The following is a 24700-nucleotide window of genomic DNA, read 5'->3' as shown; positions in this document are numbered from 1 at the left end:
ATATACTGAGACTTTGGGAAAAGTGCAGAGAAGAGCAACTGGGACTGGATTGGAGGCCTGTTATGACTAAAACACGTGAAGAATGGTTGCAGGAACTAGGAATGGCCAGCGCAGAGAAAAGAAGGGCTAGGAACGTCATGATAGCCACAGGATTCCAGGATTTGAGGGGCTGCCACAAAAGAAGAGGAAGTCAACTTATTTTTCAAAGTACCAAGAAGCAAGACAAGAAGCAACGGATGGAAAGTATTCAAGGAGAGAAGCAAGCTGGAATTAAGGAGAAAAAACTCCTGACAGTTAGAACAGCTAACCAGTGGAACAGCTGGGCCTTCAGACGGTGCAGCTACTCCATCACCAGAAGTTTTAAAGAAGAGGCTGGACAGCCACTTGCCTCAAATTGTATATAGGGTCTCCTGCTCGAGCAGGGGGTTGGACTAGAAGACCTCCAGGGTCCCTCCCTTCCACCTCTATTCTGACTGATTCTGGCTGAATACGGTGGAAAGCGGGAGTTAGGTGGCATAGAATAAGCCCTTTAAACACCCATTCCTGGAGAGGAGTGCAGTGTAAATCCACCAGCCAGCACAAGACAAATCTTCATCACCCACTGGAGACATCTCCAGATATCACAGAAGAGCAACGGAAGCATCCCCAAGCCCAGGCCTGTCCATGGGTGGGCACCACGGAAGAGATGTGAATTCTGCCTGCTCCTTCCCTTGTCAGAGTCTCACAGGGGGCAATTCCCTGTGTGGTTGAATCTCCTGGAATCTCCAGAGGAAAAGCCTGCTCTCCCTTCTTGTCTTCACCCCAAAAGAATTGGGGGAGCACAACTGAATGAGCATAAGTGCTCTTAACCCCTGGGTGCTCCATTGCTGGAAGATTTCAAGGAAAGCTTGGACATCCACTTGTCTGGGATGGTATAATAAGGACTCCTGCCTCGGGCTAGTAGGGGTTGCACTAGATGACCTCTGAGCCCCTTCCAGCCCTAAGATTCTATGACTTTGAACAACCCCAAATTGCCCCCTGGGGAAAGCATATCCACCCATCCATCCATCTCTCATCATGCTAAATGGCAGGTGGGAAGGTGGGTGGACAGACAGCGGCCGAATCCTCAGGGGGTTCAGAGGCAGCCCGTGGGCCGGAAGAAAGAGACCCACTAGATCCAGCCAGGGCAGGAATCACAAAACCATATCCAGGCAGGAAGGAAGGGCCTTCTGCAGGCAGCGTGGATGTATAATGAAAAGCAAAAAACCTTGCATTCAAACATTGTTTTGCTATAGAACATTCAAAGCTTCAGAATGCATTACTTTGAAATTTATTTCTGCTTTGCACAATTGTTTGGGAGACAATGGCACAACCGGGGCAGCGGAATGCGACGCTAAGGCACAAGGTCCACAATCAACCGAGCAAAGGGAGGACAGGTAAGGCAGCTTACAAACCATGGAATCCCAGCAAGAGGCCTCTGGTGTCCTCCTGTCCCCCCACCACCCACCCCCATTTGCGTATTTGCAGCCCCTTTTCTTTTCCTAACTCCATGACGCAATGAAGGAATGGGCGAGCCGGGGAAGCGCCCTCCCCTCCCGCCCCCCCCTTGCCATCACTGGGCTGTGGGCCCTGAAGGGAGCGGAGCAGGGCCTCCCGGTGGGGCATCATCCATGCAGTCTGGTCCATTCAGTCATAGATTCCAGGAGCAGCCAGGCAATCTTGCAGCTCAGCCGGGAGGGAATTTGAACCCAGCTCCTAGGGAGCTTCCTGTTCGCTTCCGAGGGTCAGCTGGGCCGGCTTTGAATTTGGCTTGAGAAGGAAGCCAGTGGGGTCTTTGCAGAATGAGACCCCTGGATCCTGCCAGGAACTGAGCCGGGGGCGGACTCTCTCCCTCCGCCTGCCCTTTCAGCCGGAAGAGGCTCGGGGGCCTCATCTGGAGGCATTAACCTTTTAAGTCTAAGAGGCCGCCAAATCCTCTTCCTCTGGGACATAAAACTCTTTGCCGGGAGGCACGGCCACGGGTCCCAGCCTGGCCCAAGGCCTCGCTGCCTTTCGGAGGTGCCAAGGCTGACCACGGGCGAATCTGCTGCCATGACACCCACTCAGGGTGACGTGTGCCAGCGCAGTGGGTCTCAGCCTGTCCCTCCCAACCCAGCCCTCCAGAAAAGGCCCAGCGCTCATTCCTCTACGGCCTCCTTTCTGGGGCAATGCCAGCGGTGAGGACCTGCTGCAGCTCAACCCCCCCTCTGGCTCAAGAGAGGATTAGATGCTAATCTTGCCAGGACGCCCACTGAAGCCAGGCTGTCCGTGCAATCGTCTCCAGGACCTGCCCTCCAAGGACATCCCGCCACCAAGGCACCACCCTCCAAGCTGGGCCAGAATCACCCAGACTGGTACGGAGGAGGGCAGTGGGTGCATCCCCCCCACCCCCCCGCTCTGCGGTGAGCATGGAGGTCAACCAGGGCAGCCACCCGCGGGGCAGACTTCTCCCCTGGCCCTGGGAGGCAGGTGGGCAGCTGCATCACTGGAACCCAACACTCATAGCTGGGGCCCCAAAGAGAAGCCCCCTCCCCTCCCCCGCCCAGCTCCGTCCTGAGGGGAAGAGAGGGAAAGGGGCCCCACTTCACAGGGAACCCCAATTCACTCAGGGCTCCTAAGAACCTCCCAGCCCCCCAAGTATTTTCCCTGCTTCTCACAGCTCCCAGGAACTCCGCAAAGGTTTAGCCACTTAATACCTGGAACCCAACTGCAAATACATTATCCTGGGTGCTGAATACCAGTAGAAGCAGCCAGCAAAAGACGATAAAATAACCCAGTTCGCCAACTGTGATCCAACCTAACCATCCTGCAGAAGCTGAGAGGGGCTGGGAATAACAGACCCTCCCACAAAGTGGCCTCAGTTACCAGCCTCGTCCGGCGCAGGGAAAACACGCGGGGGTGGGGGTGGTTCCCAGGCCCCCAAGGAGCTAAGAGGGCCAGAGCTGTCCCAGCCTCCGGGTGACCTGCTCCACAGGGCACAGGGCAGAGATGCCGCCAGAGCCCAGAAAAGGACCTGAGCAGCCGGGGTGGGGGGGAGGGGGGGCAGACGGCAGAGAGAGGCAGGCCTGTGGCCTCCGGGGGGGGGGGTTGGGGCTGGGGGGGGGGGCTGGGGGGGGGCTGGGGCTGGCGGGGGGGGCTATGCAGCAGCTTGAATTTCCATCCGGAAAGTTCCCCGGAGCAAGTGAGGCCCATGGGGCAGAAGCGTACCCCCCCCTCACCACCTGCGCGGCTTTCTTTGGGAAGGACCCCCAACCCTCATCCACCAGCTTCATGGGGATGTTAAGCAGAGAGGGAGAAAGAGTGACGCTCTGGGCCTCCCTCCCTCCCTCCCTCCCTCCCCCCCAAGGGGCACTTGGCCTCCCATTCCCCACCTCAGCCCCTGAACCTCTCCAGGATCCCACCATGGTGGGTAGCTCTGGAGACCTCCGTTCTGCCAGGGGGCGGGGGGGGGGGGCAGGACGGAAATCCCCTTCCTGCCACAGATCACCAGAAAGGGTCCAGATAATCCAGCTCAGAGCAGATCCCGGGGACTTTATCTGCAGCAACCTTACAGGGGTCTCCCAGCTCCTCCCTACCCGAGAGTAACCAGGTCACCTTAGTCAAAGCCAGCAGCCCAAAGAGACCACAAGGCCCAGGAGTCTATTTTGCTGCTCTGGCTGCCATCGAGTCCGATCTGCTCCTCGTCTGCTCTAGACGTCTCTTCCGATACTTCAAGCCCCGGAGCTCCTCCCAAAATGAGGGGCTCCCTGGGATCAGAAAGCAGCAAGAGTCCTCCACCTAAGCCCCTTGCGATCCACCCACTGATTCCAAGCAGCACAGTGGATCAGCCGGGGGACCTTGAGGACAGGCTCCTTCTCCATTAAACACTTGGGGTGGTTCCATCAAGCAGGACCTTCTTCCTCCTGCCAGCAAGGGGGCAGCCAGAGAGGAAGGCAAGAGGAAACATCTGCCCAGGACAAGGGATTGACAACAGCCTCCTCTCATTCCAGAGGTTGCCTCTGCCAGAAGAGAAAAACTAGAGTAGGTGTGATATTTCTTCCCCCCCCCACACCGGTTTCATCAAGCCCCCAGTGGCCATTATTATTCAGACCCACCTCCAGGAAGGCAGGTTGGAGCCCCCAGAGACCATCAGTTGACCCATCCTTGCACTGCCAAGCCAGCCACGGAGAGACCCAGCAGCTCAGGTGGGGGGGGGGGGGGGAGGCAGGGACAGTCCCAGGAAATCCATTCGCTCCCCTCACACCCATTTCTCCACAGAGCAGTCGGACCTCTAAGCGTCTCTTGGGTCATCAAAGCCTCTCTCCTGCCCTGCTCTAGGACTATGATGCCCCTGGAACCTGGCTGGACACACGGACACACACGGACACACACAAAGAGCTGAGTGCCCAGCCAGCAGTGAGACATCTGGGTCGTCCCTCTCATCAGTCGTAAAGGAGGCCGGGTGCATCTAATCCCCCCCCCCCAAGGAAGGACGGCAGTAGCAACAGCAACACTTGGTCTTATAGACAGGTAATCCTTGACTTACAAGAGTTCATTCAGCAACCATTCAAAGTTGTAAAGGCACTGAAAAAAGTGACATTTTTCACACTTATGACTATTTCAGCATCCCCCTGGTCATGTGATTTTCATTTGGATGATTGACAACTGGTTCACATTTATGACGGCTGCAGCGTCCCAGGGCCTTGTGATCACCTTTTGGGACCTTCTGACAAGCAAAGTCAATGGAAAAGCCCGATTCACTAAACAACCGGGTTACCGATTTAACAACTGCAGAGATTCACTTAACAAAAGGGGCAGGAAAGATTGTAAAATGGGGCAAAACTCAGTTAACAAATTTTTCACGTAGCAATATAAAGTTTTGCCTCAATTACGGTCATAAGTCAAGGACTATGTGTACCGCTTCCATCCCTCTCTAACCAGTCCACAAATATCAGCGAATTGCCCCTAAAAACCTGGGTCCTCATTTTATCGACCTTGGAAGGATGGAAGGCTGAATCAAACTTGAACCAGTCAGGATTGAACTCCTGGCAGTGGGCAGAATTTGTATTCTAACCACTGTCCATAAGGAAGCTTCAGCCTCTCCCTCACACTCCCAACCCTGGGCTGAGAGGCCTCCTGCACCCAAAACCACAAATCCACACTGCTCCTCCATCATGTCCAGAAACCACCACAAATGCTCCTGTGTTCCCCCCCCCTCCTAACACTTCTACAGCCCAACCACAGAATTTGCTGAGCAGCCCCTGCCGTCCCATCATGCACAGGAATGCACCTGCACCCCCAGGGAGCCCCGAGCCTTGCTTCTCCTACCCAAGGCTCCTTTCCAACAGAGCAAGCTGTCGTTCGACCCCACCAAAGGTTTTCTCGGCTTTAAAAAAAAGATTTCGCCTTTGACTAACTGGGCTATTTTCTCTCCCCATTTGCCTTACAAACCCCCATCCTTCACCGTGGACCAGGAAGCACAGAAGCCGCTGGCCCCATTGAAAAGCTCTCACTCAGGGTCGGAGGGTCGGCATACACCCTGCGGTCCGACCCTCCGACCCATGGCTCAAGGCCTGAGCTGTGGCTCGGTCCCAAGGCCTTGTTTCCAAGAACCCCTCCACCACCGACTGCACACTTGGCCTCGTGTGAAATGGGCCTCACCCTAGACGAGGCAGCGGTGGCGGCTGTTGGATTAGCCAGCCTCCTCCTAGGTCCAGGTCCCCAGCAGCCAGGGGCTCCAGAGCCTGTCCTCACCACCCCCGAGGGGGAGCCACGAAGGCAGCAGCGGCCGTAAGAAACGCAGGGACTTGTAAAGTCCCATCCTGAGCCCTCCATCCTTTGGGAAGTACGTCTCCTTCAAAAGAGCCCGAAGGCTGTGGCCATGTCAGGAAAAGAAGCCTGCTTCACTCTAGAAACGGGGCCCCCTGCAAGGCTGAACATAAAACAGCTCAAATTCAAAATATTCTGTACACTCCAAATGACTGCAGAAGGCGGAGAAAGATGATCCAGAACGTTCAGTCAGTCAGTCAGTCCTGGGGCCTTTGATTGATTTATTCAAATCCACATACATTTGCACGTGACTGTAGCATTTCTCCTCAAAAGAACACTTTTTTTTCAATACTCCATGCTTATATTACAAGGTGGCTGTCAACTGAGGAAAAATGCCACTAGGAGTAAAGGGATGGTACCTCATCCCAAGGTTTACAAGCCAGGAGTCGGAATGGAGGCCATTGGGAAACTGAAAAACACTCAGAAAAAGTCAGAAAACAAAACCCCAGAAAAGCCTCCCAAGTGTCTCCAGGACATTACCAGAAGTCAGGCCAGCTCACTTACAGGTCAAACAAAGAAAAACAATATACATGGTACACGTACAGCCAGCTGATTAATTGGAGCACCTTATTGTTAAGTTTATTTAGGAGATTTGTAAGGGCCTAAAAGGGATAAGCAGCCATGTCAATTACTCTCCCCCATTGGAGGAGAGGGGGGGGCTGCAGTCTGTCCTTGCTCCGTCCAGGGGTCCACAGAGCCCCTTTCCACCAATTACCAGTATGCTCTGGGAGGGGAACAGAGGCTGTGTGCTGGGGGGGGGGGGAGCACCCTTTTCTGTCCCCAAAGGAGCAACCTGCGTATGCTCAGAGGCCTTCTTCCTCTGCTCCACCCCCACCCCCCTCCAATGCAGCTTTTCCTGGGAGTTCAGCTGCCTCCAGATGTTCAGGAAGCCAGGAGTTGGGGACTCAATGGGGGAAGGAAGCTTCGAGATTCTGTTCAGATTCAAGTCCGGCCACCACAGGAGTCCAAGTGGATTGAAAGAGGTTTCAGAGCACTGTCGGGGGGGGGGGGGGAAATGCAGGCACATCACCCATAGACGCTTGGCACCCTCTATGAGCACCCCCTGGGCACACAGGGGACCTTCCAGGAAACAGACCGAAGGGGGGGGGGGGCGATTGCATAAGCACCCGACCTCTTTGATGGTCTCCCATCCCGAGCCCCTCCCAATGCCGCCAGCCCAGCCCCCCCCCCCCCCGGCCTCTCCCCATGTTCACCCTCTGTGCGCACTCAGCTGAAGGAGGCACTTCATGTCTCCTAATAGGATTTGCAAGTTGTCCTGAGCAGAGGGGACTGAGGGAGCAGACCTGCCAGGAAATCCGAATAGGCCATCTGCCACCGGGGGGTCACTCTCAGACCCTGATCCCCAAAGGGCAGGGAAGGGATGTGGCCATAGCACGTTTCGCAAACAGAAGAACTAGGTCGATTAACTCGCATTTGGGGCTGTACAAGATGCCCCTGAAGTGGCCTCCCTTCTACCCTTCTCAGTTGGCACTCCAGCCATCCTCTGAGTTGCTTCCAGGGAGACGAAGGAAAGCCGGTGCTTGCTTGCAAGTGATGCCTTGAGTTTCCCAGGTCAATTTGGGAATCTGTTTCTCTTTTAATACCAGGATAGGATTAACCCCCCCGCCCCCCAGGGAAATCCACGAATCCTTAGAAACCCAACAACTGCCAGCCCAGAGTGTCCTCGTTTACTTCAAGGCAGAAATATGGGAAGCTTAGAACCACCCCATCATCTTCCCCACCCAGAGACTCCAAAAGACGTCAGAAATGTGCTGATTTAACTGCTCTTTTTAGTAAGTCTGAATTGGGGGGCTCCCTGCAAAGTTGGACATGGAAGTTGGAAAGAAGAGCTGGTATCAGTGTCATGACATAAAGCAGTCTCAAGTTACATAAAATGGAAACTGCTTCCTTGACCCTTATCCTAAATTTGGGTGGATGGATGAATCCCCAGGAACTTTGAGGAAGAAGCTGAACACCCTGGAGATGAGCGAGAGCAGGCATGGCTTTCCAGCCCATATCCTTGAGAATCGCCTTACTCAGTGGTCCAGCACTTGGCAAAGCAGAAAACTTCACCTTGTCCACAAGATTCTGAAGTCCATTTTGCCCCACTGAAACTATCCAAGGGATTTGCCTTTATTGAGTAATATGTGAAAAGAAAAGTGACAGCCCAGATCAGCTCTGAACTGAAAAGGCTTCAAAGGCTTCCTGGCATCAGCAGAAGCCACCCTGCTTCCCCCGGTGAGTGCTTCCTGGCTGAAGTCTAACCGCTAGGCTGTATGACCATCCAAACGAGAACCAGAAGGCAGCTGGGGATGTAGTCCCCAGGCAGAAGGATAAGGGTTGGGAATTTCCAGAGGCCAGGCCCTGGAAATGAGTCTTCTTCATCCGAGAGCCCTACCCCCACCCAGCCCCCAAAGAGGATCCCTCTGGGCACCTCAGACCACCAAAAGCCCAACAGGCACAAAAGCCAGGCAGCCTCTCTCTCTCTGGCTCTGATCCCCTTTGCTTTACCAGCAAGAAGGCAGAGGCCTCTCTGTGAATCAATTGGGATCAATTAAGGACACAGACAAATAAAGCCAATCCATGCGACTGACCTGCCGATTCCTTTCATCCGTAATCCTCTGGATCTGGATCTTTTTCCTCCCCATCTTCTCACGAGGTGAGGTGACTCAATGTTTACTTCAAAAAAGGTTAAAAAGGAAAAAAAAAACCTCAAAGTGTTATCATAAAAAAACAACTTTCTTTAAAAAAAAGGAAAAAAAGTAGGGGAAAAAATTAAGAAGGCAAAAACAGAAGGGTAAATTTCTTCAGTTCATGATATTCCACTCGCTATAAATCCAGATGGGGAGTCATAAGAGAGAGAACAGCAGGAGCCCTGCAGGGAAACAGAAGGGAGGAGAAGGGGTTAAAAAATCTGGCTGTGTGTGTGTGTGTGAGAGAGAGCTGATCTCTAGGGCCAAACTCTCAGGGGCTGCATGACCCGCCTCTCTCTCCCACCTTCCTCTAAAATCAGCTGGGGATCCTGGTACACACACACACACACACACACACACCACACCAGGGAAAACACCATGGGCACAGTTCACCCCATTTCCCCCTGACAATCTTGCAGCAGGTTCCTGAAAAAATCCTCCCCCCTAAAACACCCCAGGAAATGGAAAGGGGGAGTTGGGGGGCAACTTCTCCACAGGAGGCTGCTTTTCCTTCTGATTCTCCCTGGAAACACCAGAATTCTGCCTGGGCCTCCTGCCTTTGGGCTTATCTTCTCAGGAGCTCAGCTGCTCCCAGTGCCTCCCAAGCCCAGGAACGGCAGCCCCTCCGCCATGACCTAACTGGCCAGCACAGCCGGCTGCAAGACAACCTCCCAACGCCCAACCTGCCCTTTTCAGAAAGCAACGGGGTCCCTCCCCTCCCCCAAGCAATGGGAGGGGGAGCAGGAGAGGAGAGGGGAATCTGTGGGTCCCCTGCCTGGAAAAAGCCCCGCAGCAGCTCCACACTTGGCCAAGTCTCCCTCGTCAGGCATGAGCTGGTTTCCTCCGTTCTCTGTCTGAGATTTCCTCTCGTGCCACCTGAACCCCACTCCATTCTTTTGAGGTTGGCCAAGGTCAGCCCAGGGCAACAAACGCATTCAGACATGCAAAAAAAATGCCCGCGTGCAAAAATTAAAAATCGGATAACTAAAAGTTGATCAGTTTTCAAACAGAGGCTACCTAATAATCTATTGGAGATGATGTGGTGAAGGGGTTTAGACTTCTTGAGTCCTTCAATCAATCATTCAATCAGTAACATTTGTTTGGTCAACGAACAGCAAAATGTTAAAAAACCAAAAGGAATAATTAAAGTCATTAACACAACAGGAGAGCAACAGTGAGCAAAAGAAAGAACAGAATTTGTGCTCAGGGTTGGACTTGATGAGCTCTTCGGTCCCTTCGGCCTCTATGATCCCCGAGAGGACAGAGAGGCCTCTGATGCCGGGGAAGGTCGGAGGCGCCATCGTCCCTTTCTGCCCCCCAGGAAGGGGGAGAGGGAAGTGGAAGAAAAGTTTCCACTCACAACACTTAAACCCCAGAACAGCACAACAGGAAGTGCAAACTGCACACACCTGGCCTGTGCGGGCACAAAAGAGCCACAACCAACAATCAATTCGTGGTTTGTGATTCTTTCAAAACATGCATTTCCCACATGGGTGCTTGGCCTTTTGAAAGAACCGGAGGAGGCCCACAGAGACAGCCACCTCTCAGCCAAATCCCCCACTGTCCCAAGTCCACTGGGACTGCCCAGTAGACCTTTCCACCAATTACCAGTATGCTCTGGGAGGGGAACAGAGGCTGAGTGCTGGTGGGGGGGGGAGTACCCTTTTCTGTCCCCAAAGGAGGAACCTGCGTACGCTCAGAGGCCTTCTTCCTCTGCTCCACCCCCACCCCCCTCCAATGCAGCTTTTCCTGGGAGTTCAGCTGCCTCCAGATGTTCAGGAAGCCAGGAGTTGGGGACTCAATGGGGGAAGGAAGCTTCGAGATTCTGTTCAGATTCAAGTCCGGCCACCACAGGAGTCCAAGTGGATTGAAAGAGGTTTCAGAGCACTGTCGGGGGGGGGGGGGGGGAAATGCAGGCACATCACCCATAGACGCCCATCACTTTGCCTGTTGGGCTGGGCTCCGCTTGAACCCCCAAACTCCAGAGGATTCCAAAAGGACACTCACCCCAAATGTACCTGGACACTTGATCATCTCCCCCCTCCCTAAAAAGCCAACACAACCAGCCCTCCATTCTTTCCTTGCAGGCGCTTTCTGGCCCAGCTGGGACGGGATTTCTGGTGGCATCCAAGCCGTTGTTTACAAGCCAGAGAGACCCCCCAGAATCCCCCCCCAACATCTCCTCCATGTCCCGAATCCAGAAGATGCCTCCGCTCATCACAGGCCAGTGTGGACTCTCCTGCTGCTGCATCTTGCCCAGCCCATCTGAAGGCCACTGAAGGCAAAGCATCCTGGGAGGGTAGCGCCACCCACAGAAGTGCCCGTCCCCCCCCCCCCACAAATAGCAGCTGGAATAAACCCAGCTGGGGAGGCTTCTTTGGGGCCCCGGCTGGGAGCTGTGGTGAGTGTGAAGATACAATCAAGCCCCAGATCACGTATCACGGGAAGAAGCGCCACTTCATTCAGCAGATGCCACAAGGGGCTTTTCTGCCCAGTTGTCTGGCGCAGGGCTGGCAGTCCGTGGGGCAAGCTAAGCGAGGTAGCTGGAAGGAGGTCTGCCAGGCCGGAGGCGCCCACCTGGCTGCTGTGGAAGGGGTGAGCTTCAACAGAGCCCCCATCCTAAAAGCCACCCAGTGACTCAGCAGCAGGAAAGTGGACTCTCCATCCCAAAGGGAAGAAGGCCTCTTGGGGGCACGTTGTGTGTGTGTGTGTGTGTGTGTGTGTGTGTGTGTGTGTTTCACTGCAACTGTGGGTCTTTTCTGCATTGGCTCCTGGAGAAAGCAGAGCCTCAGCCAGCAGCCAAAGTCTTTAATGTGCTCTCAAGAGAGAGAGAGAGAGACTCCTGTTTGCAGCCCAGGACTCTGAGAACAGCTGCCAGCTGCACCCAGCCCAGGTGCCCCACAGGAGCTGCACTCGCTTCCACAGCACCCAACCAACACAGGAAGGGGCACTTGGGGAGCCAGCAAGAGCGCCCCACCCTACAACACCCCCCTTCTGCCAACCCGAAGAACCCCAGCTGAGCCCAGGCAAGATTCGCACGTGCCTCTCAGTAAGATCCCTCCCCAGTTGACCATCTGGGCAAAGACGAGTCCTGCTTCTGGACCCGGAGCCCATCAACCCAAGGAAGGATGGCATTAGCATCTCTGCCCGCATGTCGCTCTGGGCTATGCCAACACTGCCTTTGGCAACAGCCGTGGGGCCCAGCACGATGTGGAGAGTGACGTGCCCCTCAAGGACCCTAGCAGGCCACATGCAGTGTCACCCCAATCAAAATCTGTCCCCTATCCCAAAACCAGAGTTCCACCCCTCCCCCCCCCCAGGGCTGCCCCTGCAGCTTCCCCAACAGATGGCCCACCCCACCCCCACCCCTGATGGCCTAATGGATCTTTTCTTGATGTCCAGCCAGAATTAAACCTCAACCCACCGTCCTTCTCTTCTCTTCTGGAACAACCTGGACAGATAACTGCCCTGTGGCCTACGTGGCAGTCCTGGAAATGTCTGAAGAGGGTCGGGTTGTCCTGGCAGCCTCTTCCCGTCTTCAGGCTAACCCCCACCCCCACCCCAGGGTCTCCATCCATTCCTTGTGCCCGAGTCCTGATGTCTTGGTTGCCTCCTCCAGACGTGCACCAGGATGCCCACATCTTTCCTCAAATGCGCTGCCCTGAATCGAGTGCTGGGCTGACCAGTGCAGGCCAAGAGGAGCAATGGCTTGTCTGGGGCCTGCCTTTCGTGGCTGAGGCAGCCGAGGATTGCTGTGGCATGACGCGGGTCCCATGTTCCAACTCCCAATTTCCCTACATTAGGGGTGCTCAAAAGTTATGACTAGCCTCGGGGATTGTAGAGATATTTGGGTTACTTTAATATAATTTAGATGTGCTTGGTAAGCAAATACATAAATATCATAACTTTTTTTTAACACCTTGCCTCCTTTGAGTCTTCCTCTCTTCTGACCTCCTCTACCTCTTTAACCAGCACTCCTAGGTCTGTCTGGGAGGGGTCTGGCTGCGGCCGAGCTACTTTCCACCATAAGCGGAATTGCTGGCTTAAGATGGAAGGACGGGGTGCTTCCTCCACTCGCTTGCACAGCCACAGCCCAGGGAGGGGTCCTGCCCTGCTTGCAAGAACCCTGAGAAGCAAAGACAACCAAGATGCCCCTCCCCGTCCCCCTAAGCATTCGGTGAGCTTCAGCACCAAGGAAAGATCTGAGCCTCGAATGTTCCCAAAACCTTCTTGCAAAAAACCAGGCTGGGGATTTGCTTTTTGTATTCAAGAGATGGTAGACAAACACAATTGTTCCCCATTTGTACAAAACGCCTGGCTCCGCTGGAATGAGTTTGGGGAGCCTGCCATTCCCCAAGGGCTGGGAAAACCAGTGACGTCCGTTTGCTCAGCACAAGGCCCCCGAGCACCCCACAAGGCCTTGCAAGGCCAGCTCCAGGGCCTGCTGAAGTGGCCCTGAGAGGCCTCCAGGGAGGGGAGCTCAGGGCGAGGGAAGTGCTGAAGCCAAGGCTTTGCTCAGCCCAGAAGCAGGGCAGGGGATGGAGGATGAAGGGGTGCCCAGTGGAACATTTCCTGGGAAGAGGAAGACAAATGTGCCAGGGCAGGGAAGGCAGGCGGTTGCGTGAAGGGACCTTTTTCGGAACAGAGGGCGGGCATTCGCAGGCACTTGCACATGTGGTGCTTATCAGGAAGACGGGCAGAAAGCATGACCTAGTTTGCAAAAGAAGAGCTGGCTCGCAAGGAGCGGCGGGGAGGGGGGGGAGGGAAAGAGGGCAGATGGGGAGTGGGTGGCAAGTGGGAAGGACCTTTTCCTTGCCCTCCCAAGGGGCATCACATGCTGTTTCCTGCTGGTGCCCTCGAGAGAGAGAGAGAGGGGGGGGGCGAAGAGCAAGGCACCTTTCCCTCCCATCCTAGCCTCTCTCTCCAATCTACGGTGAGGCAGGACCAAAGGAGGAACATCAGGCAGCCAGGATGCAAGGATGCAGAGGGAATGGTCTCCATGGCAACTATTACTATGCAACAGAGGTTTCCCCCCTTGCCAAGCCCCTTCCCCCTGCTTGCAAGAGAACTAGGCAAACACAGGACAGGGATGGCAGCCATTTGCAGCAAACAGGCGGCAAAGTGAGCAGCAGGGCCTGGAGAGAGAGGGGCTTTGCCAGCCCCCAAGCGCAAAGGTGTCGGGGGGGGGGCTTTTCTGGGCCTGGGAAGACGTGATTGCCTGAGCAGGCACAGCACCAGATCTTTGGAGGCACTTGACTCTCTTTTTCATTTTGAAAAGAAAAAAAAAGTCCGGCTTCTAACCCTTGAGGATGCAAAGAGAGATTAGATGCCCGAGCAGAAGCCCCAAATGAATGCAAATGCAGGCAAATCTGAATTTATGCAAGCACGTGAACCAGAATTTGGTTGCAAAAATTCAGACAACTCCAAGAGGGCAACAAAGACACACATGAACACAGTCCGGAGCCACAGAAGAGGGGATCGAGACCCTTTCATGGCACACTTGCGTTCTAGACACACCCCGTCTGGGAAATAACATCACCGCCAAGTATATTATTTGGCCATAAGCAAACAAGGGTCCCAGCAGGGTCATTCATTTCCGTTGTTGGATTAGAGTAAGAAGCAAGTTTAGAAGAACCATTAAGCTCTTCAAAGCTTCTGATGTGAATTTTTTTAAACCCTGTAGTCCAGGTTACGTATATGTTATTGTATGATATTGTATTTATATTGTGTTATGTTGGTGCCGAACCACAGCCACAAATAATTGTGAGACGGGGACCAGATCTTGAGTGGGGGCGTTCTCTTGGAAAAGACCCTCCCCTTGGGATCCTGCTTCCCCTGGGCAAGAGTAGCCAGTTGAGTGGGTATTCCTGGCCTTGTGTAAAATTGATTTGAAAAGAGAGGGCTTAAATAAGCCTAAAAATGTGGGCTTGTCAGGAGGGAGGTCTTCATCCTTCAACAATTCCTGGTCCCCCATGGCCTCCTCTTTCCACACGGATTCCTCCATGGACACGGACATGCCAGGAGATCTAGACTACGCTCTATGGTTGTGGGTTGGCTATTGGAAGACTCTGGTGGGACAGAGAGTCTTCCCGCAGCCAGCCCACAACCATAGAGCGTAGTCCCGGAAGACTCAGCAGCGGATCTCCGGAGTTTGGAAGCCGGTTATGCTTGGAGCATGGCGGTGGCGCCGCCGCCTGGCCCCGCCCTGCAGGGAGATCTGGGCATGGTGAGGCTGGGAGGCACGCGAGCTGGAGGCAGAACAAGTGCTTGTGCAACCTCTCTTTCCAGCCGGGCAGAGAACCACGCGGCTTAGCGCCTTTGAGATATTACTGGGTTGGTGAGTGCCCGGCTGAAAAGGGGCGTTGTCGGGCGGCTGCTCGTGAGAGCAGCTGCCCAGCAACCCCCCCGCTCCAGCTGGGCACAGTGCCACCCACCAACCTGGGGGTATCCCAAAGGCGTCAAACAATGTGAGCACCTTTGCCCCCCCCCCGGCTTTGCGCCTTCGGGATATCGCTAGCTTGGTGAATGGCACTCTGCCTGGCTGGAGGGGGGGGGGTTGTCCAGGGGGCTTATTATTGGGGGAGGGCGTAGATTTTTCCCCACAGGAAAATATGGCATGGCCTTATTATCAGGACATGTCGTAATTTCGGGGAAACACGGTATAATGTATCAGGTTTTCCTTCGGAACTACAGTACATGGCCCTTCTTTCATAGAAAGGTTACCTTGTTCTATTGCCATTCTCACATTTGTTTTATTGCTTTCTAGTTTGTGTACTAAAAACTAATCTAGTTTCATTCTAACATGTTCTCCCAGATCCAGAAAAACAGAGAAGGGCCAGCAACATCCCATGCAGCCCTCCCACCCCCACCCCCAAATCTTCTGCCCAATTTATAACCTACACATCAAAGAGCCTTTTTCCAACAGTGACCACAGTATGATTGGCATCTGTCTAAATTTACATCCTTACAAAGAATCTCATAATACGACTCCTAAATACAGCTTCAAAAAAGCAAACTGCGATCTCGTAGCTGCCCACCTCTCATCTCTAGATTGGCAAAGTGTCATTAATCTATATGTAGATTAATCTTTTGCAACACCCACAGCCAAAAAGAACGAATTGCCCATCTCAATAAGGAAACTCCAATCCAAAAAGAAAACTTTGGCAAAAAAAAAGGAAACTGGCTACGTAGCTAACTTCAAAAACCGACACAAAACCTTAGAATGTACCAATTGCCACTGCAAACAGGAGGAAGAGATTATACACAAAATTCACCAGATCCTTCCGTAATTTCGTAAACACCAAACTTAAAGACTCAAAAACTATCCCACTTCTACATATACCTATGTATATTTGATGGATAATTTGTGATTTTCATATATAACTGAAAGCGGTGATGTAACCAAACGACATGCTATATGTAATTGATGAAAGTTGCATGTTTTATGTTTTGTTCATCTTTGTTTGTCCATAAATTAAAAAAAACAACTTATAAAAAAAACCTATCCCGCTTCTAAAAGGCCATAACGGGGAAGACTGCAACAATGGAGCCATTAAGGCCAATCTCTTCAACGCGTTTTTTTCAGTTCAGCCTTTGTCAACAGCCATGGCATCTCCTCCTCATTTCTAGTCGTACCTCAACTAATTGCAGCGAACTAATACATGTTGATTTTACTGAAGACACTGTCAAAAGGGCACTACACAACCTAAAACCATCTCTATCTATTGGCCTGCCACCATATATGGCTCTGCGTGCCACCTGAGCCATGGGTGCCATAGGGGTTCGCCATCATGGGGTTAGGTTGTTGTTGCCGGCCAGGAAGTTGCTCAACTCCAGCCTGTTATGTGAATCCAGGAAGGTTAAGAATCTGGCTGTGGGTGCAAAGCCTGGCAAAAGGGTGGGGAGGGAAGGGATTTAAAAGTTGGCATCTTGCCATAATATAGCCATGAAGAGTCCCGCAAGGTCACCCAGTCACTCTAGATCAGCGGTTCCCAACCTTTTTTGGGGGCCATGTCCCACCCAAGCACCTTTAAAATCCTGATGCTCCCCCCCTCCCTCCCTCCCTCCCCCCGGGTGACATATAATTCTTACTTCACTCAAAAAGTGAACTCTGCTCAGGTGGAGGAAGCCTAAAAGGCCATTAACTTGGTTTAAACAAGGTTCAAATTGCCCCCCATTAAAAATCAAATTCCCCCCCCCCCGTGGGGCATGGGCTCCACATTGGGAATCACTGCTGCTCTAAACTCAGATGGTGGCCACCAACATTTCTTCCAAGCACCAGTAGAGCTAGTCCTCAACTTAGGACCGTTGAGAGTTGTGATGGCCATAAATTCAGCATTGTTATTGAGTGCCCAAAGTTCAGTCGTGTGATCACGGTGGGTGGGAACCACTGGAGCTTCATACCTGAGTCCTCAGGTAGCGCTTGGAAACATGTTCCGTCTCTCTCTAAAGGAGTGAGAGGATCGGCCCTGACCCCCAACTTCAGCATGCTCTGGAAAAAGCTGGTGCCACCTAGAGCTCTCGGTGCCAACCGCCCTGCAACTCTCCAACTCTCTCGGGAGGGGACCAGGGCAATCCTCTGTGAACACTCTCCAAGTAGAGGGAGGCTCTTCCCTCCTTTCTCTGCTTCCCAGGCCAGAAGGTCCAGAGGTTGCCATGGCATCCGATGTGACGTCGATTCCAATGAAATCTGATGTTTTTAATTCCTTGACAGCCAGCAAGCGGAGCTTGGCAAGTGGGTAGTCACATCAATTGGGACTGAAAACAGTTTTCAAAACACCAGCACCCCCTGGCCTCATTTTCTAGAGATGCTCAGGACTTTCCTTTTGTCTTCTTTTTGTTTGGGGGGGGGGGAGGAACCCCTACCCGGTCTTTATCTTCCACCAAACTTCATAACTGAGAATTCATTTCCGACACTGCAGATTTTGGCTCTAAATTAGATGTGAAATGGCTCTGAAGAAACAGACATCGATTTCACTAAAAACACAGGGGGAAAAGACTAAAAACCCTCCTGCCGTTGAACCTTGTCATCAAAAACCACACTGACCACAGGGGTAGGGAGAAAAACCCTCCTCACCTGATCGGCTGCACAAGGCGGCTTTTGACCTGCCTTCCTTTGAGGGCTCCCACAAAGAGGCAGTGGCCCTTGGTCATTCCCCTGAACCTTTCCCAGCTTTTTGAAAAGCTCTCCGTTAAGAGATTGGCGGAGAAGCAGGAGGAGCAGGACTGAAGCCAGGGAGGGCCTAGCCAATGCTACCTTCACCTGAGCTTGCATCTCCAGGGCCAGCAGAAGGACCCTCTGACCAAATCTTTACACCTTAAATCTTCGCAGAATCCGGTGGCTGGGATTCAGGAGGATCCAGCCAATAAGAGCAACCAGAAACATTTAAGAGCAACTGGAACACAATTATCTATTTGGCAAGACCGGGCTAATCTTATCTCATGTTTCAATTGGCTGACTTCCTTCATAGACACGGGAACCCTGCAGCCGTAAGGGATCCTTTGGACGAGCAAGGTGCCCCAAACACTGTTCTACAAAGACTCCTCAAAGATCCCGCCCCAAACTGGGCTGAGGCATCAAGTGGCCGCCTGGCTTTACACCCTTAGTACAAGAGCTGCATGAAGAGAGAGAGGAGGGACACTTCTCGGACTGCACCTGACAGGAAACTGGAGGAAAAACAGAGCTGAAGCAGAAAGGAAGGCGTGTCAAGAGGCACCGGAGGAGGAGAGGCATATTCGGATGGCCGAGAACTCTTCAAGGACGCCAGGCAGAGAAGGTCAGGGTCCATCACTGCAGGACAAGCAGTGATAGATTTATGTTGCCGGAGGAGGACTCTGGCTCCCAGAGGTCTGAAAGCAGCTTGATGGCGAGGCCAGGGAGCTAGGAGCTCTGGCCCTTCAGCTGGGCTTCCCTCTGCGGGGAAAGAGGAACAGAGGAGGACTCGTAGGCCAACTTGAGGGTTTTGGACTCTAGGAACCGAGCGTTTCTTCAACTCCGCAAACAGAGTTCCAGCCCAGGCAGGGTTTACGAGGAAGGAGGCGAGGACAGGGCAAAGCCCTCATTCCACCTGCCAGGAATCCTCTGCCCTGGGTCCAAAGGTGGCGTAACAGCAGCAACATAGGTGATTGCAGTCAGCTCAAAGCAGCCGGTGCTGCATGCCGCTTCCTTTTCTAAATGAAGGGAAGCTGCTAACACCTGCAGCCCCCGCTCGCAGCACCCTGCAGGGCATGAGATAACCAGCCACCGCTTCCCTGCACTAAGGTGGGGCTGCCAGAGACCTAGCTGTCACTCCAGTCCCTGCAAAAGTCGAGATCCCTGATAACGAGGCCCTTGAGGGTGGCAGACGAGAGGCCGCTCGCTCACTCGCTCCTCTCAGGAATTACAGCAGGGAAAGTGGAAAGCCAGGCTACTCCGGGACCTCCCTGGGACAGGAAGTGCTCTCCAACTCGGGGGATGCTGGGAGTGGGCTTGCTGGTTCTCCTGGGAAGCCTCTTGGGGCCAAGGTTTCTGCCGTTAAGCAAAGCAATGGTTAAGTGAGTTGTGCCCCAAGCTGTTTGCCACGGTTGTTAAACAATTCACTACAGTTCTTAAGTGAATCATGCAGTCATTAAGCAAACCAGGCTTCCCCCACTGACTTTGCTTATCAGAGGCTCCCAAGGAAGGCTGCAGATGATAATCCCAGGATCGCCCCTCTCCCTCCCCCCATGCTGCAACCATCATAAATACACGCCAGTTGCCCAGCACCTGAAGTCTCATCATGTGACTGTGGGGATGCAGCGATGGTCACAAGTGTGAGTCCTGGTCATACAGTAAGTCACTTTTTAAAGACCCCTTGTATCTTTGTGGCCGAGGCATGCCTCCGCCTTGCCCTGTGCCGCCCCCTCCGAGTGGGAAGCCCACCAGCTGCATCTCAGGGCTCAGAGGGCATTCAGGTTCCCTCATTGGGCAGCTATAAAGCCCCTCTGCTGTGCCAAGGGAGTTCGGGCCCTTCTGTGATGGGGGGGTGGGGGGGGAGAAGAAGAGAAAAACCAACCTGCCCTGAAGCAGCACCTGCAATGGCTGGGCTGAATTCACAGCACACAACAAACCTGGGTCAAGCAAAGAGAACGAAGCCAACAATCCAACAGGTCATCTGAAGGCAACCAAGGGGCTACCTGGGCCCACCTCAGCCCAAGAAACTTCAGCCTGTTTCTTTAGCTGCTGCCATTTGCCAGATGGGCAAAGAGAGGGCGCAAACCTTCGCTCTCCAAGCTCTGACTGGGGAGAAGAGGCAGCAGAAGGTGGTGCAGAGAAAGAGGGGGGGGGCTGCTGAATTGCAGCCCCGAAGTGGTCAACCTCGGGCACTGGGGCTCTTTGCCGCAGGAGCTGCTCCCAAGGCCACCGCCAGCGGCTCCCCTTCCAAACCCGTCATCCCTCTGTGTGCAGAGATGAACAGCAGGCGGCCAAGGAAACTCTGCTGCCCCCAAGAAACACAACTCAATCTGCAGCCTGACCCTGAGTGAGTGAGTGAGTGAGTGAGGGTGGGTAGGTGGGTTGCAAGGCCTAGGAACCCCATCCTGCAGCTCCACCAGCCTCCAAGCCAAAAACCCAAACAAACCAAGATTCCTGGTTTAGCAGGAGAGGGGAAGAATGAAGGAGGGATGGGAGGGAACAGCTGCCTCTCTCACCGGCAGCACCCCTCCCCCACCACCCCTGGGCCCACAGGATGCAGAGATGGGTGGGGTATGGGGGTCTTTGGTGCCCACCATGACGTCCCTTGCTGGCTCTAAAGAGCAGCTGGACAGGGGCAGACAATAAAACCAGACCGATTGTGCACCAACTAAAGGCCTCTCAGAGAAACTCAGGGTAGCCAGCATCATGACACCTCCGTGGCTGACCCTCCAGGCACCTTCTGGACCCAACACTGGGCCGCCCTCCCAGGGCAGCAGGGAAGAGAAAGTGGACTGGCTTGGAGACCTTCTGTCTGACTCCCAGGATCAGCTCCAGTGAGAGAAAGGGCTTAAACACCTTTCTGGTTCAGGAGATACTGGGGTGTAATCAAGGTGCCGGAGCGAAGGAAAGGGTTAAGCTCCTTTCTTGAGGACCACCGTCCTAATCCAATTATGGCTCTTTCCTCTGAATGCATCAACTTGGTAAGCTTGTTAAGCCCTTGGACAGGCTGAACATCTGCTCCAGGGTGCCTCAACCCAAAACCTCGGCTGATTTGCTGGAGAGACCAGCCGAGGCGGCCCTTCCCCTGGCCCACTGAAAGCCCCAGGGATGGAAGCTGGTGTGTCCTTGGCACAGGGGGCAACGGGTCGTCTCCCTCAACCTCGGCCAATGTCATTATGGGGAAACCACTGCACCTTTTCAAGAGGCTTCTGACCACGGAAGGTCACTTACTGGCAATGAACACCCCAGTTCTGGACTCCCTCCTGTACACCCCACAGCAAGAGGCCGGTGCCCTGGGATGGATTTATGGGGGGGGGGGGGACCACAACATGACCAAGGAGCCGAGGAAACCCATCAACAAGGCTAAACCCACCAATTAAAGACTTAAAACAGCCGAATGAAAGCCTGGCCGTTGGCTTCCAGCAATAACTGCCTTCATGCCATGAGCGGTTGCTGCCATTTATGTACCTGCACCCAGGCCCCTCCAACCGCCCCCCCCTCCCCCAGCCAGGCCTGGAGAAGCTCCCCAGCACCTTCCCTGGGGCTTTGGAGCAGAAGTTGCGGCTCCTGAAGACCCAGCAGCCATTCAGCCGATGATGCTGGCAGGAGGAGGAGGAGGCCTCTCCCCAGACACAGGCCTCCAGCGTCTATTTTGGGGGTTTCCATAAAAAAAGGCGAAGGCGACCGACAGGAAAACGGAGCCCGGCCGTGCTTGGCCCAGGCTCCCCATCCGTGACCTTGCTTGAGCCGGTCCTGTTTCCCCAAAGGCCGGGAGCTTTAAGAAGCAGCAGCAGCAGAGGCTCTCTTCAAACAATGCCCGTCCTTTTGGGGGGGAGGGGGGGAAGAGGAGGGAGTTGCTAATTTTAACTCTCCAGTGGAAAGAGTGAGGCAGCCCTCAGAGGCGCCGGGAAGACGGCATCCTTGCCCACTTCTCCCCAGCCTTGCGGGGAAGCCAGCCAGGCCCAGTGGGCACCTCAGCGGCTGGGCACGAAGAAAGAGGTTTTTCTTCCCTGCCCTGCCTCGGCTGCCCCCTCGCAGGGCGCTGTGGGGCCTGATGGCCAGCACATCGGACCACCAGAAAGTCCTTCTAAGCCCCCCCCCTAAAGAAGCTGGTTCTGCCGGGGCTGCACTCCCCAAGGCTGCGGCTGAGGGAGGCCAAGGCTGCTTCGTGCTCCAGCCAGCAAATGCCTCCCCCCCCCACCCCAGTCCCCCCCCCCCAGGATATAAACCCCTCTGACCTTGGCAGGAAAACAGCTCTCGCTCTCTCAGGCTGTAGATAAATTAAAGCACAGATGCCTCCATTTCTGATCCTGTCCTTGGGAGAAACACTCGCAAAAATGATTGGGTGACCCATTCACACCTTCCCATCCTGTGTCCTATGCAAAGTGTCACAATCCTTTTATTTCCCAAGAAGACTCACAATGTCCAGTGCTGCATTTGTCTTCGTTTTAAACTCTGTTTCAGGGTTTTACCCAATAAAATACACATTACACCAAATGAAGAAACCTTTATTAAATTAATAAGAAAAAAAAACAAAGTATTCTGCATGCCAGGATTTCCTTACAGACAGAGAAGCAGCAACAACAACAACAACAAAAAACTTATGGGAACGACATAAGTGCACACACAGAGCCACATTGCTCAAGTGACAGAGGTGGGAGAAGCTCCCAGCCCTGGGCTCTTGCTGGCATCAGCTGCCCCTCAGCTGGGCCTAAATCCTCCATCCAGAGGTTCTGCTCCAGCACCTCCCCAGGCAAGAGGCTCCACCAAGCCGGTGGGTGCGTTCTTCTTGACCAGCTGGATGAAGCCGAAAGAGCCTCTTGAGGGCCGAGGGGAGGGGGCAAGCGGCTGGCAGGGCAGGCGGGCCAAGGAGGGGCAGGAGCTGAGAGGAGCCAATCAGGTTCTTCCCCCTTGACTCCGCCCCTGCCGTAGACTTCGCTCTTGGGAAAGGCACCCCGTGGATGAGACTCTACTCCCAGACCCCGACGGACGGCCTGGCTTCACCGCAGCTCTCCCGCCACGTGACCCCAGGAAGCAGTCTTGCTGAAGTCACTCCTTCCAGGCACGACATCCTTCAGGTGGTTTTCTCCCAGGGAAAAACAAAAGCCAGCCAGCTGCCTCCGTCCAGGGGAGACCCCCCCCCCCTCCAGTATGGCCACAACCGTTGACTTCCCTGTGCTCCTGTCACACTCACACAATACGCGGTTGAGTTGTTTTCCTGGCACGAAGGTGGCAGAGTGAGAACATCTCTTGGATTCCGCGGTCAGGCTGTTCCTAAAGAACCACTGGGCCTCTAGAGTGGCTGAACCAGAAGCCGATCCCTCAACGTGCCAGGAAGGGAGAGATGCAACCATTTTCAGCACAAATCCTGAACTGCTTAGGAGGACAGTTTAATTCCTCCACCATTTCTCTTGAAAAAGACTTAAAAGGGCGGATTCCCCATCAGGGAGAAAGGTTTTCCTCTTCCTGGGACCCCCGGCTGCCCCCCCCCCAAAGCCCCACGACTCTTGGCAGGGGCGCCCCCTCACCTTGGAAGGTGATTGGGAGGCAGAGCTGTCCATCACACAACCTGGGGCGGAGAAAGGGAGCGGCTGGATGCCCCTGGCTGAAGCTCAGGGCCAGCCTGGCAGTTGGGCCACTGCAAGAGTGTCAACCCATCCCAAGGCTGCCTGGCTCTTCCGGGCTGGCCCTCCGCACCCTCACCCCATTCCTTTTCCCACCGAATGATAAAGAGCTAGGGTCTTCAACGCTTTTGAGCAACTTGAAGGCAGGAATGGCACACAACACTTCCCCCCCCCCCCACACAAAATCCCTCAGCTCCCAGCCTTTCCGGACTGTCTCCCTCTCTGGCGTGCTAGCCCCCCCCCCCCATGCCTGTCATCTCTCTCTCACACACACATACACACCAAGAACAAGCCAGGCTCAGTCTAGGGAGCTTCTCAGTCGTCCAGGTCACGGTTGTCCCAAAGGTTATTTTTTTCAAGAGGCAACTGGACTTTGTTTTTCTTTGAAGACGTTTGCTAGAGCTGAAGAAGCTTCTTGTCCAGTTGCCTCTTGAAAAAAACCACCTTTGGGCAAAGCCAGGCTCTGTGCATGCTGCCCAAACGGGGGTAGGGGAGGGGGGGGGGGTTTCTCCATCCAGCTGCCTCTGAAGGCTGGCGGTGGCTCTAGAAGACGGAGGCCCCTGGGCAGAGCCAGCCATCCGGGATCGGAAGAGAGACTTCAGGTTATGACCTGCAACCCATACTGAGCAGAGGTTGGCCTCAATCTATTTAATTTATTTAAAATGTTTATAGGGCCACCCATCTTCAACCAACTCTTTATGGCTCCAGTCAAATATTAAAGGACATATAAAATCGCATTAAAACTATAAAACTCAACCGGCTGAAGATTAAAAACTACAAGAATCTGGCATATCAGTTTCCAGTAGAGCTTGCTGACTCTAGGTTTCTCTGAGAGTCTGAGGATCTCTGCTGCCATTGCCCCCCCCCCCCAGGATCACAGGCTGCCCACCCCCAGTCAGGCTTTGAGCTGCCTCCCTCGTCCACCCACCTCTGCTCTCTATAAAGGCCCCATAGGGGAGCTTGTGTTTGAGAGGGGCTGGCCGGGAGCTCCTTCCTCGGACCCCATCCTCCCACTCACATCCACAGCTGCATCATCCCCCCCTCCCCCTGTAAAAGCACTTCATGATGGGCTGAAGGAAACTGTTTTGTGATGAACGCTGCTTGTAAAATAAGGGTCGGTACACAGAATCATGAAAGTGGGCATGTTTTCCAGGGAGGCTGGAGAGAATGACCAGTTCAGTCCAGAGACAGATTTCGTGCCTCAGGCAGGACTGTTACTCCAGGTCTCCAGCTACATCTATTCTCACTCAGAGACATCTAAAGCAGGGACCCTCCCTGGGTTACCCCAGCCACCCCCTTCCCTGTGTCCCCGCGGGCCAAGGAATCTTTGGGAAGACCCACCTGGCCTTGCACTCAAAGGCTCTGCAGAGCACACAATTATTCCGGGGTTTCCCCAAATATATTCT

At 54.0% G+C, this 24700-nt stretch overlaps 1 protein-coding gene across 5 annotated transcripts in view; it reads right to left on the bottom strand.

The window, feature by feature from the left end:
- The window catches only part of MEF2D (myocyte enhancer factor 2D), an 80646-nt gene that overhangs the window by 26289 nt on the left and 29657 nt on the right, over positions 1-24700 (bottom strand). For all 5 annotated transcript variants that reach the window (XM_081968644.1, XM_081968643.1, XM_081968645.1 and 2 more), the window contains one exon: positions 8421-8701. In XM_081968644.1, coding sequence (XP_081824770.1) covers positions 8421-8474 — 54 coding nt within the window. In that variant the 5' untranslated portion in view covers positions 8475-8701. The remainder of the gene's footprint in view (positions 1-8420; positions 8702-24700) is intronic.

Source organism: Natrix helvetica (genome assembly GCF_964273705.1).
Source record: "Natrix helvetica genome assembly, chromosome: 16".
NCBI classification, from domain to species: Eukaryota; Metazoa; Chordata; class Lepidosauria; order Squamata; family Natricidae; genus Natrix; species Natrix helvetica.
The sequence above is the reverse complement of the archived record's forward strand: the minus strand, read 5'-3'. Positions and strand labels throughout refer to the sequence as shown.